Genomic DNA, 12,753 nt, shown 5'->3' with positions numbered 1-12,753 from the left:
CAGGGGCAGACCCCCGGGCAGAGGGGTCTCCCTCCATCTGCCCCCATGGACATGGTCATCCCTAGCACATCCATCTCCAGGCTTGTCCTCAGCCCCTCTCCGTGCAGCGGGTGCCACATTGGCCCGTGTTAGCGATGGGCCTCTGTGTTTCCAGCCCAAGGAGGCCCAGGCTCTTGATATTTCCCTTGAAATGGGATCTGGAGGGCTATAAAAGTTTAATTATAAGAAAGCATTGTGGGAGTGGCAAATGTCTCCCAGCAGGCAGACAGACAGGGTCCTTTTGTGTCTGTCTCCCTTCCTGTGGCGTCGGGATCTTTTTTGTCTCTGTGGGGCTGAATATACTGTGGAATAAAAGGGGGTATTGCAGCAGAGGTAGCCACAGCCGTGCTGGTGACCCACTGGTGGCCCACGTACTGTGGCAGTGGGGCAGAGCTGGGGGCTTTGTGTGGGCTCACTATGGCAGAGCTGTAGGAGGGGACACGGCTCTTCTTGGGGTGCTACAGCTCCACCAGCTCAACGCAGACCCCCTCCGCCTCTGCCTCATCCCACAGCCATGGGATTTCTGCCTGCACCCCCACCCAGCCTTGGAGGGAGCCCCCCCACGGGCTGTCCCTGGAGAGGGGTGGCAGGAAGATGGGGCTGGGCAGAGGTGATGGGGCTGAGCAGCTCCTGGTGTACGGTGCGATGGAGGGGGGTGAGGTGGAGCCCAGGGATGGGCTCCCCGGGGTGCTGCGAGTCAGGTTTGGGGGGGACATGGCCTCACCAGGGTGGCTGATTCCCTGCTGCTCCTTCCTCCAGCACGTGGGGTGCGACCGTGTCCTGGGCTCTGACTCGAAGGAGGACAAGTGCCGCGTGTGTGGGGGAGATGGCAGCTCCTGTGAGACCATTGAGGGCGTCTTCAACCAGTCCCTGCCAGAGGGAGGTAGGGAACAAGTGGCCTGGCCAGTGTAGCCAGCATCACCCACCCCCAAATCCCTCCCCAACCTGCTCCTGGGGATGTGCAGGACAGGGAGGGACATATCCCAGAGAAACACCCCAAAGGGTAGGACCAGGCTGTGAGCAGGGAGCAAATCGCTCCTGTTCACCCACCGAGTTGTGCCACAGCCACCACTGGCACCCAAGTCCCTGACAGAGAGCACCAAGCTCCTTCCCTCCTCCCCAGCTCACCCTGCCCTCCAGCCACAGAATCAATCACAGAATCACATGGGGTTGGAAGGGACCTCTGGAGATCATCTCCTCCAACTCCCTGCCAGAGCAGGTCCACCCAGAGCAGGTCCCACAGGAACGTGTCCAGGTGGGTTTGAATGTCTCCAGAGAAGGAGACTCCACCACCTCTCTGGGCAGCCTCTGCCAGGGCTCTGCCACCCTCACAGGAAAGAAGTTCCTCCTCATGTTTGGATGGAGCTTCTTATGGTCAAGTTTGTGCCCGTTCTCTCTTGTCCTGTCACTGGGCACCAAGTGGTACCACAGCTGTGGAGATGCCCTGGGAGATCCCAGCTCCAAAGCACCTCACCAGCACAGCCAGTCCCTGAGCACTGCAAAGCAAGCAAGCCACTGTTGTGGTGGGCCATAGTGCTTTTTCCATTTAATTGCAGTGGGTGGCATCTTGATTAGTGTTTAGCCCATTAGTAAGAAGGTGGTACATGCTCCCATCCGGCCCAGGGCAGGGTTGACTCCGGGGTTGGAGGCTGAGCATCGCTGCTCATCGGCCCCGGGTTGTCTCATAGGTTACGAGGAGGTGATCCAGATTCCCAAAGGCTCCGTCCACATCGACATCCGGGAGCTGAACCTCTCCATCAACTACCTAGGTGAGATGGGGCTGGGGGATACTGGAATCCCAGCGGGACACCCCTGGGTATGGTGTTTCCCTGTGGCTACTAGGGCATGGGAAAGGCAGAGCAAGGAAAAACCTCCCACCGCAGCAGAGGACGGAGTTGGGGGCAGAGGTTGGGGGTCCCAGCTTGGGGCTGGGGGCAGAGGAAAGCAGCAGGACCTGCTGGCAGGGCAGCGTGTCCCAGGCCAGCGTGGGCTGTGTCATTGTGCTGCCTCCATCCTGTGCTCTCTGTTGAGCAGCATCACCCTGAGCAAACCCCACACCCCGCTGTTCCTGGCGCTGCCCGTGGCTCGCCCCCCCCCCCCCCCCCACGCCAACATGTTGGGCTGGGGATTAAAAATAGACCTGCTCACATTTTCCTTGGGCTTAATTTTCCAGCCAGACTCTGGCTGGTTCATACAGCGGGCTTTTTTCTTTCCCCTTGTCTTCTCTTTCTGTCCTCCAAGCGATGGGCAGTGATGATGGAGGGGTGGGCAGGGGTGCTCGCTGCTGTTGGATGTCTCTGCAGCAGCTCTCCAGGAGCAGAAACCTGCCCAGATGCCAGCACGGGTGGGAGGTGGCAGCAGGGCTCTCCTGGCAGCATCCCTCCAGGCCAGCTCCCTTTGAGATGCCAACATCCCTCCCTGCCCAGCCCCAGTGTTTACTGGGGACTCCTCCTGTCCATCCAAACTGGTGTGCACTGGAGGCACAACCCGAGTTCGTGTCCCTATCACAGAATCACAGAATCTTCTAGGTTGGAAGGGACCTTAAAGATCATCTTGTCCAACCATCAACCTCACTGACAAAAATAGACACCCACACAACAAACAAGGAGCATCATCACTAAACCAGACCTCCCAGCACTACATCAACCCGGCTTTTGAACACCTCCAGGGATGGGGCCTCAACCCCCTCCCTGGGCAGCCCATTCCAATGCCTGAGAACCCTTTCAGTGAAAAAATTTTTCCTAATATCCAGCCTGAACCTCCCCTGGTGTAACTTGAGGCCATTTCCTCTTGTCCTGTCGCCTGTGACTTGAGAAAAGAGACCGGCCCCCACCTCTCTACACCCTCCTTTCAGGGAGTTGCAGAGAGCAATAAGGTCTCCCCTCAGCCTCCTCTTCTCCAGGCTGAATAACCCCAGTTCCCTCAGCCTCTCCTCATAAGACTTATTCTCCAGACCCCTCACCATCTTTGTTGCCCTTCTCTGGACCCGCTCCAGCACCTCAATGTCTTTTTTATGGTAGGGGGCCCAAAACTGGACACAGTACTCGAGGTGAGGCCTCGCTGCCACCAGTCCTTCCCACCCTAAAGGGAGCATCCTCCATCCTCATCAGCAGGAAGCATCCTCCCTGCCCCAGAGGGTCGTGGCCATGGGGTGGTGGGCAGCAGGGAGGGCAGGGACAGGGAGCTGGGTGCCGGGGAGCTGTTGGTGGCAGAGGGAGCTTGGGAATGCGGTGGGAAGGAGGAAACGAGCCGATCCCCCTCTAGCGACTCGCTTGGGCAACCACAGCCAGGTCCTGGGCACCAGTAGCCCCAGCAGCCAAGACCCAGCTTTGCAGGGCTGGATTTGAGCCTGGCTTGGTGGCCACTTGTCACACTGCTGGCTGTCCCCACCATCGCCCCGGGCAGCCGGCTCCGCTCCCTCCCCGCAGCTCCATCATCCTCCCATGGTGCAGTGGTGGGAAGGCCAAGACACCACCATGGCTGCATTAGTCCCACCTCTGCTGGTGACTTTCTGTGGGACCCCGACCCGTTTTTATTTCCCCCACTTATCCCCTCCCCATGGAATGGGGCGGGTGATATTTACCCTGGGTTATAGCGATGCTCTGAGCCTGGTGGATGAGAAGTGCCCGGCCAAAGCTGGGTGCAGATATGTTTCTACCTTTCTGCTGACCCTTGCCCCCTGTCCTGGCAGCGCTGAGAGGGGAGAGTGGCGAGTATTACATCAACGGGAAGCTCTCCATTGATCCCCCGCGGCGCTTCGACATCGCAGGCACAACCTTCCACTACAGGAGATCCCCAGAGGAGCCCGAGTCTCTGGAGGCCTTGGGACCCACCAACATCACCCTCTTTGTCATGGTTGGTAACACGGTTCCTTCATACCCTCACCTGGTGCAGGCCTGGGCTGGGCTAAAGAGACCTTGCTGTGACAACATGGGAGCTAATTAGCCCCTCTCCTTGCTATAAATGTGCACGGAGATCAGAGGTAAATTGGGCTGAATTCTCAGGTCTTCTTCCCTCATCTGCCAGATTTTGGAATGACTCAGTCTTTAAGTGCACAGGAGCTTGTTCTCTGATGGTGTCACCTTAATGGCTGCACCACTGTCATCACTGGAGACTGTCCTGTCAGTGCTGGGAGGGACTGGAAAGGGAAGCAGGGGGGGAGATTTCAGCTGCCCTGGATGTTAGAATCATAGAATCATAGAATCATTGAGGTTGGAAGAGACCCTTGGGATCATCGAGTCCAACCATCTACATCCAACTATCTACATAGTCCTCCCCTACACCATGTCCCTCAGCACTGCATCTAAACGTCCCTTAAACACATCCAGGGATGGGGACTCCACCCCCTCCCTGGGCAGCCTGTTCCAATGCCCGACCACTCTTTCAGTGAAAAAATTCCTTCCTAATGTTCAATCTAAACCTCCCCTGTTGGAGCTTGAAGCCGTTCCCTCTCGGCCTATTGTTAATTACCTGTGAGAAGAGACCAGCACCAACCTCTCTACAGTGTCCTTTCAAGTAGTTGTAGAGAGTGATGAGGTCTCCCCTCAGCCTCCTCTTCCTCACACTAAACAGCCCCAGCTCCTTCAGCCGCTCTTCATATGATTTGTCTTCCAGGCCCTTCACTAGTTTCGTTGCCCTCCTCTGCACTCGCTCCAGCACCTCCAGATCTCTCTTGGATTGAGGTGCCCAAAACTGGACACAACACTCGAGCTGTGGCCTCACCAGTGCCGAGTACAGGGGCATAATCACCTCCCTACTTCTGCTGGTCACACTATTTCTAATACAAGCCAGAATGCCGTTGGCTTTCTTGGCCACCTGGGCACACATCTAGATGATGCCATCCAGATGGTCATGGCCATGCTGGACTTTGGTGGCTCTGATGCCTCAGTGGTGCCTTTCTCCCCAGGTCCTCGTGCGGACGGAGCTGCAGGGCATCCGGTACAAGTTCAACGCGCCCGTCGGCAGGGACGCCTCCAACCAGTACTCCTGGCACTACACCCCGTGGACCAAATGCTCGGTGCTGTGCGCAGGGGGTGAGGTTTGACCCCGTCTCGGCTGCCGGGGGGGGACACACGTGTCTGCACTCCTGGGACTGCCACACGCTCCGGGTCTGGGCCACAGGAGACAGCGCGCAGATGGGGGCATCTGCTTTGCTCTAAAGGAGCTTTCAGGTTCCTACCTATTCCCACCCTGTGCTCAGCCACCTGGAAGCTGGTGCCAGTCACCGTAATCCCATGCAGTGTCAGGGCAAACAACCTGGATGCCCTTCTTCAGCTGGAATGCAGGTGTAGGTGGCAGAGGTGATGGAAGGTGGCACGAAATTCATTTACTTGTGTGTAAATCAGGTTGGCTGATTGCAACAGTCCCTCTGGCCTTCAGATCCGTGTTCCGAAACACCACTGGTGCTTCCCTGGATCCCTTGGGCTGCTTCCCATGGGGACTGGTGGAAAGGTTTGTGCCACATCTCGTGGCTCTGGAGAACCTGGCTGTGAGAGACTGAGCTGGTATTCAGAAGAAGAGAGAAGCAGTTTGAAAAGCAAGGCTTAGTCCCTTTCCCTGTTTAAAGCTAAGGGCCTTGACCTGGTCTGGTGTGCTAGGCCTCCACAAAGTGTTGCCACCTCTTGTTCCAGCTGTTCCCCCCAGTGCTGCCCAGAAAGTGTCACGAGATCAAGGTTAGAACAGGTTTATTTGAGCATGAGATCCTTGGAAGGCTTTGATCCTCAGCAAAATCTGCCAGGTCCTGCCCTGGCTGGTGAACCTTCACCCCATCCATTTTTTTCTGGAGGTGTTGAAGGTTATGAACAGAGAAGTAGTTTCAGGCTTGACGAGGTGCAGTGACAAGTGGGTGCCCTGTCGCTTTGCCCACGTGGGATGGGAGCTGTGGGGCTCCTACCTGCAGCCTGGCTCAGGACCTCGGGGTCCTCCTCTCCTTCCCCCTTCCCTCTTTTTCTTGGCAGGGAACCAGGTCCAATCTGTGGTATGCAAGAAACTTTCCGATGGCTCAACTGTCTTCAACCATTTCTGTAGCCCTGAAACCAAAATGCCAGAGCGTCAGAGGCCGTGCAATACAGAACCCTGTCCCCCGGCGTGAGTACCGGGGCTTGGAGCTCTGTGGTTCAACTGGAGCTGCCTGGGAGGCTGTGGCTGGAGTAGGAACTGGGGACAAGCTTTGCCCACCGTGCCCCTCACGAGCTTTGCTGTTTTGTCTGTCTCCAGGTGGGTGATTGGGAACTGGTCTGAATGCAGCCGCAGCTGCAACGAAGGCGTCCGCACGCGCAGCGTCTTCTGCAAGCGCAAGATCTCTGCCACCGAGGAGAAGACTTTGGATGATGCTTCTTGCTCCCATCCACGGCCAAAGATGCTTGAGCCTTGCAATAACCAGACGTGTCCTCCAGAGTGGGTCGCCCTGGACTGGTCTGAGGTCAGTGCTGAACATCACCCCTCACTGCTTGTCGTGGTTTCAGCCGAAATCACCGCAACCGAACCAACAGATGGCCCTTCCCCCCCCCCCCCCCCTCGAAAAAGGAGAAGAAGAGATAAGGAGATTGAAAAGTTTAGGATGAACTAAACTACTTTAATGAAAAATTAATATATCAAGCTCCCAGGATGACAGTCCCGTCACCAGCAGGCACTGGGGAAGTCCCAGACTGGACTCGGTGATGGACAGGAGCAGGATTCCAGCTCTGGAGTCAGGAACACATGGGGATCAAAGGCAGATGAACAGACAGGGTCCTCTTCGGACGTCGGCCATTGCAGGAAGAGAGTTGACCCTTTGATCCCTCAGCTTTTATACTGAGCATGGGGCAGATGGGATGGAACACCCCTGTTGGTCAGGTTTGGGTCACCTCTCCTGTCCGTTCCTCCCCACAGATGTGACCCCTCTACGTTTTTCCGTTTCTGACCCTCCAAGGGGCAAATAACGAAAATTGGCTGCCCTTGGTTGTTGTAGCAATAAGTATAAGCAAGGGCCTCTCTGCTCACCATTCCCTGGCACGTAGCACAAACATTGGTCTGATCACTCTGAGAAGGAACAGTTTTCTCCACAATATGCCGTTAATTTCAGAGAGTTACAAAAGGCCTAACCTAAAATGCAAAATTACAGAACACAAAATTGATCCGGTTTTACCTCAAACCGGGACACCGCTCCGATGGCACTGGTCCTTCGGGGGACGGTGACACTAGGCCAGAGCATCGCTGATGGCCATGGAGAGCGTTAATGTGGGGAAAGGAGAGAGGCAAGATGGGGGCAGTGGTGGGGGGACCCCGTGCTGCCCCTCTCTGCTCTTCGCCGTCCATCCTGAGCGTGTGTCCCCTCTCTTTGCAGTGCACCCCGAGCTGCGGGCCGGGGTTCCGCCACCGCATTGTCCTCTGCAAGAGCGGTGACCACAGCGCGACGCTGCCCACCTCCCAGTGCTCCGAAAGCTCCAAGCCCCCGACCAGCATGAGGTGCAACCTGCGGCGCTGCCCACCGCCCCGCTGGGTCACCGGCGAGTGGGGAGAGGTAGGGACAGCCCTTCCCCATGGGGTTATTGAAAGAGAAGACTCTGCCTCCCCAACCCCTCAAATCCTAGTGCACATGAGGCTTTTTACCTTCCAGCAGAACCCCATGTGGCCACCACAACTCTCTGGGGGGCAGCAGGACTCCATGGGGGTGTTCTTTGCCCTCCCTTTGGCTCAGAAGGCCATTGGGATGGTGGCCCAAGCGCACAGCTGACCCAGGGAGTCTCCTGGGCCCAGCAGAGCCCCACAGAAGTCATTGGAGGTCCCCCACGGGTGTCTGGGGGCAGCAGGACAGTGAGGATGGGGAGCAATGCCATGAGTCGCAGAGGTGGGCTGGGCCAGCTGCGAGCGGGGCCACTGCTGGTCCACCTGCCACAGCCCAGCCCTGTGCCAGCAGTAGAGGGAGATATGGACAGGGATGGTCCTCCCTTCCTTCTACCACCCCTTGAGCTCCAGGGTGACATTGGGGTGCAGGACGTCTGGGAAAGGCGGGTGATTTTGGGCTGGAGAGAGAGCCCCTCGCTGAGTCCTGGAGGTTCAAACCAAGCTTTTTGGGAAGTGGGGCCTCAGCGCTCAGCGAAGGAAGGGACATCTGCATCCATCACCCTCCACACCTCCCAAGACCCAGCCGTGCCCTCTCCCACCGTGTTATTAAAGCCGTGGTGGCCACCTCAGCTCCATGCTGTGCTGTTTCCTGGCAGTGCTCTGCGCAGTGTGGCCTTGGCCAGCAAAGAAGATCCGTCCAGTGCCTGGCTCACACCGGGCAGCCGTCCAGCGACTGCATGGAGACCCTGCAGCCACCCACCATGCAGCAGTGCGAGACCAAGTGCGAATCGGGACCTACGGACAACCCTGAAGGTGAGGGAGATGGTGGGAGTGGGGAGGGAAACACAGAGCAGTGAAGGGAGACCTTCTCTCTTTCTTCAACTCCCTGAAAGGAGGGTGTAGCCGGGGAGGTCGGTCTCTTCTCCCAAGGAACAAGCGATGAGACAAGAGGAAATGGCCTGAAATTGTGCCAGGGGAGGTTTAGGATGGATATGAGGAAAAATTCCTTCGCTGAAAGGGTTGTCAAGCTTTGGAATGGGCTGCCCAGGGCAGTGGTGGAGTCACCATCCCTGGAGGGATTTAAGAGCCAGGCAGACGTGGTGCTGAGGGACATGGGTTAGTGGGGGTTTTGTCAGCATTGGGTCGATGGTTGGACTCAATGACCTTGAAAGGTCTTCTCCAACCTAAGTGATTCCATGATTCCATGACATGGGAGTTGGGCTGTAGGTGCTGTGCTGTGGGGTGAGGCTCTCATGGGGGGACCTGGTGCTGTCCCTTCTGGTCCCTGGCCAAACTGCTGTGCCGTGACCCTGATAAATGAAGTAACTGCACCCTGGCAAAGAGAAGCTTTCTGTAGGGAGCTTCCCAGTGGCTTCTTCAAGCTGCATCTGCCCTGGGCAACCTGGTCTAGTTGGGGGTGTCCCTGCTGACTGCGGGGGGGTGGGACTAGATGGCCTTTGGAGGTCCCTTCGGCCTGGGCAATTCTATGATTCTATGATTCTATGATGCTTCCTGGCAGTCATGGAGTTGGGGTACAACAGGATCTTGCGTAGTGCTGGTTAGAATTCCTCCTCACCCCAAGGCAGCTGTAACCTTCTTCCCCTTCTTTCACCCCCTCCAGAGTGCAAGGATGTGAACAAGGTGGCCTACTGCCCGCTCGTCCTGAAGTTCAAGTTCTGCAGCCGGACCTACTTCCGACAGATGTGCTGTAAAACGTGCCAGGGGCACTAGGGACACAGCCTGACCCCCCTTGGGAAAACTGGAAGGCAGAAGCTACGCTGTGGTGGGGGGGAGGCGCCGAGCAGGACCCTTCCTCTCCGCCCCGGGATCCTCCCCTGGGCCCAACACAGACACCGGTCGTGCTTCCAGCGGGAGCCGGCGTCACCCAAACCCGTCCCCCCCCCCTCAAAAAGACACGCACCCTTCGCCCCCGAGCTTCACAATGGCAGGTTCCCAGTTAAACCACTGCCAGCCGCTGCGGAGACACCGCCGGGAGACTGGAGCCGGGCGGTGGGAGAGGGAGGAGCTGGGCAGAGCGTGGCAGCAGGGACATTACTTGAAATTCTGACGTTGTTATTTATTAGTAGAGGACCCCAGGTCCTGCAGGAGCCGTGACAGCCACCGAAGCGGCAACGCTCGCCCCACTCCTGTCCCGTGGTCCCCAGTGGGGCATCCCCGGGGAGGCTGGGTGAACTGGGGGCTGCTGCCCTTCCCTGGGGGTCCCAGGGGAGGCAGGGAGGAGGTTTTCGGGTGCGGCGGATGGCGAGCGTGGCTTCTGGATGAAGATGAGCTGCTGTGGGGGAGCGGGGCTGGAGCAGGGGTTTTGTTTTCTTGGTTTGTGTCCTGTCACCTCGGGACGTGCGTCAGGGGACAGAGAGCGGGGTCACTCCGTCAGCGGAGCGGGGACACCGGTTTAACTGGGAGAGAGGGGTTTTTCAAACTCTTTTAACAACCTCCTTCGATTGGGCTGTTCCCCCTGGTTTCCCTTAAAGTCCTTGTCACTATTATGACCGTTTTTTATTCCAGAGACACCTGGGAGCATGAGCTGAGGCCAGGGCTGAGGTGTGCCTGGGGTTGCAGCCACTTAACAGGGCTGCAGGAAGCAAAGCAAAGGGGGACACAGGACAAGAACTGTCTTGGTCACAGTGTCCCCATTGCCCAGCCATGACTGGGGACCAGTCTGCCCCGTCCTGGCAGAGCCCTCCCCAGTGAACACCACGGCTTCAGCGGCTGCTTTGCCTCCAAAAGGTGCTTTGCCTCCAAAAGGTGCTTTTACTTCCAAAGGTGCTTTGCTTCTGAAAGGTGCTTTGCCTCCGAAGGCGGCCCCGCTGCGTGCCGCTGTGGCCTCGGGGTGCCAGTCCCAGTGCCACCCACTCCTCTGCCCTCAGGAGACCTCCAGGGATGGGAAAAGAGCAGGCTTGAAACTCCTCCAGGTCACCTCCTGCCCAAATCTGGGCTGACACACATCTTCTCCACGGGCCACCGCCGCCTGCAGAGGGGACCTGAATTTCCAATCTACAAAGTGTGTTCTTCCTGTTGGCATTATTGTTTTTATTATTATTATTATTTTCAGGCCTTTCTGCATCACGAAGATGAGAGATCTTGTCCAAAGCTGTGTTCTGGTCCCCTTGGGGGTCACCTGTAGGGTGTGGGGAGGCAGACAGCCCCCTTCCCCCAGAGCAGACCCCTCCGTCCTGCCAGCCCCCGTGTGTTACTCGTCCATCTGTATTTTTACCCGCTCACCAGCCGATTGCAGCTTCTCTGGTGCTCAGCAAATCCCGTTTGGCTGTTGACCGGGGCCTTCATTTGTCTTCCTTCCTGGTGCCATGCTCCGTTCTGACATTTTTGGTGAGGGGAGGGGGTGTTTTCACCTTTTTATATAGATATATATATAATGAAAAAAATGTTTAACATACTAACTCTGAGGAGGAGCGACGTAACGGCATGATTTATAATAAAGGAGTAGCTACGATCCCGGGCACAGCTTCTGGTCCCAGTCTTGTCTCTGGAGGGGCCAGTTTGGGCTCTGGGCAGCCCCACACCATGATGCTTATGCTGAAGGAGGGTTTTGGGCAGCAGGGGAGGGGTTTTCCTGCAGCCCCAGTGACCGGAGCGGGTCAGAGAGGTGGAGATTCACCCAGAGCTGCTGTGGGACACATAGGAACAGGCTTCCCCTTGGAGACCCTTTGCAGGTTGGCTGGGCACCCCATGGATGCACAGACCCTGCACTGGTAATGCTGGTTTGGGATTTTTGGGGAGAGGTTGGTTGAAGATCTACGTGTTTGTGAACTGAAATGCTGCTCACGCTTCCCCAAGTCCCCCCAAGGGCTGGTTCCTGTGGGGATTGACACAAAGGTTTGCACCATGTCTCATGGCTGTGGACAACCAGAGGACAGACCCTTTAGTAGAGCCTGTAGTGATAGGATTTGGGGAGATTCAGACCAGATATAAGGAAGAATTTTCTTACGGTAAGTGTGGTGGAACCCTGGCCCAGGTTGCCCAGAGATGTGGTGGATGCCCCATCCCTGGAAACATTCAAGGCCAAGTTGGATGGGGCTTTGAGTAACCAGGTCTAGTTGAAGATGTCCCTGCCCATGGCAGGGGGTGGGACTGGATGGTCTTTAAAGGTCCCTTCCCACCCAACCGTTCCATGAGCCTATGATTCTAACCTGACTGTGAGTGACTGGTATTCAGAAGATGAGAGAGGCAGCTTCACAAGCTGAGAGCCCTGACCTGGTCTGGTGTGCTGGCCTCAACAAAGTGTTGTCCCCTCTTCTCCCACCTGTCCCCTCCAGCACTGTCCAGCAAGGTCCACAAGGTCAAAGTTAGGATGGGTTTATTGGAAGAGGAGAGATCTTAGGAACACTTTGACCCTCTGTCTTCTGCAAACTCTGCTGGTGAGGGACATGCCCATCACGGGGTGTGAGTTCCCCATGGATGGTCTCTGAGCATGACCTCTTCCCAGCGTTGCTGTGCTGCCTCCACATGGGGAAAGGTGGGGGAGACACCCTGGGGGGAGCAGGAGACACCCTGGGGGAGGCAGGGCAGCACTGGATGGGGAGGAGGAGCCCAAAGGAACCCTACCAGGTGTTGGCAGGATGGATGGATGGAGGGAGCACAGCCCCAGGGTGGGCTGAGCACCCCTGGACACAGCCAGCCCTTGCTCTGGGTGCATGTGGAGCCAGGAAGGGGACAGTGGGGACACGGCAGTGGAGAACTGTGCTCAGCCTTGGCTTCTTGCAGTGGAATTCCTGTTTTCTTTGCCACCTCAGCTGCTTTCTGTTGGGGACTGACCTCCCCTGAGGAGCTGAGCCCACCCGACAGAACCCTGGATGGTGCCAGGACCTCTCAGTGGTGGGATCTCATCTTCCAGCACAGCCTGGGGTCACCAGTGTGGCACCATCACAGCGAGCCAGGGCTTGCACGAGTGTGTGTGCCCACCAGGGCTGTTGCACGAAGATGGGGCCCTGTGTGTGCAGGGTCTGCAGGAGCAGGGGCTCTGCAGTCTTGGTGGGGACACCACCATGGCCATCCCCTGCAGGGACCCCACTGGCATTCCCCCCACCAGCTCCAGCGATGGTCTTCCTGAAATGGCTTCGCTCCATTTGTAGCCAAAACATTTCCTCAAACGTGGCCTTTTTCATTCAAAAGATCTGAAAAAAAAAGCAG

At 57.1% G+C, this 12,753-nt stretch overlaps 1 protein-coding gene across 1 annotated transcript in view; it reads left to right on the top strand.

Annotated features, from left to right (window-relative positions):
- The window catches only part of ADAMTS10 (ADAM metallopeptidase with thrombospondin type 1 motif 10), a 76,495-nt gene extending 65,439 nt beyond the window's left edge, over positions 1-11,056 (top strand). The window contains exons 17-25 of the mRNA XM_014961642.1: positions 799-922; positions 1,728-1,808; positions 3,731-3,894; positions 4,946-5,072; positions 5,997-6,126; positions 6,256-6,460; positions 7,364-7,540; positions 8,241-8,397; positions 9,206-11,056. Coding sequence (XP_014817128.1) covers positions 799-922; positions 1,728-1,808; positions 3,731-3,894; positions 4,946-5,072; positions 5,997-6,126; positions 6,256-6,460; positions 7,364-7,540; positions 8,241-8,397; positions 9,206-9,315 — 1,275 coding nt within the window. The 3' untranslated portion in view covers positions 9,316-11,056. The remainder of the gene's footprint in view (positions 1-798; positions 923-1,727; positions 1,809-3,730; positions 3,895-4,945; positions 5,073-5,996; positions 6,127-6,255; positions 6,461-7,363; positions 7,541-8,240; positions 8,398-9,205) is intronic.
- The last annotated feature ends 1,697 nt before the right edge of the window (positions 11,057-12,753 follow it).

This window comes from Calidris pugnax, unplaced genomic scaffold (genome assembly GCF_001431845.1).
Source record: "Calidris pugnax isolate Ruff unplaced genomic scaffold, ASM143184v1 scaffold431, whole genome shotgun sequence".
NCBI lineage: Eukaryota > Metazoa > Chordata > Aves > Charadriiformes > Scolopacidae > Calidris > Calidris pugnax.
This window is presented reverse-complemented; position numbering and strand designations above follow the sequence as displayed.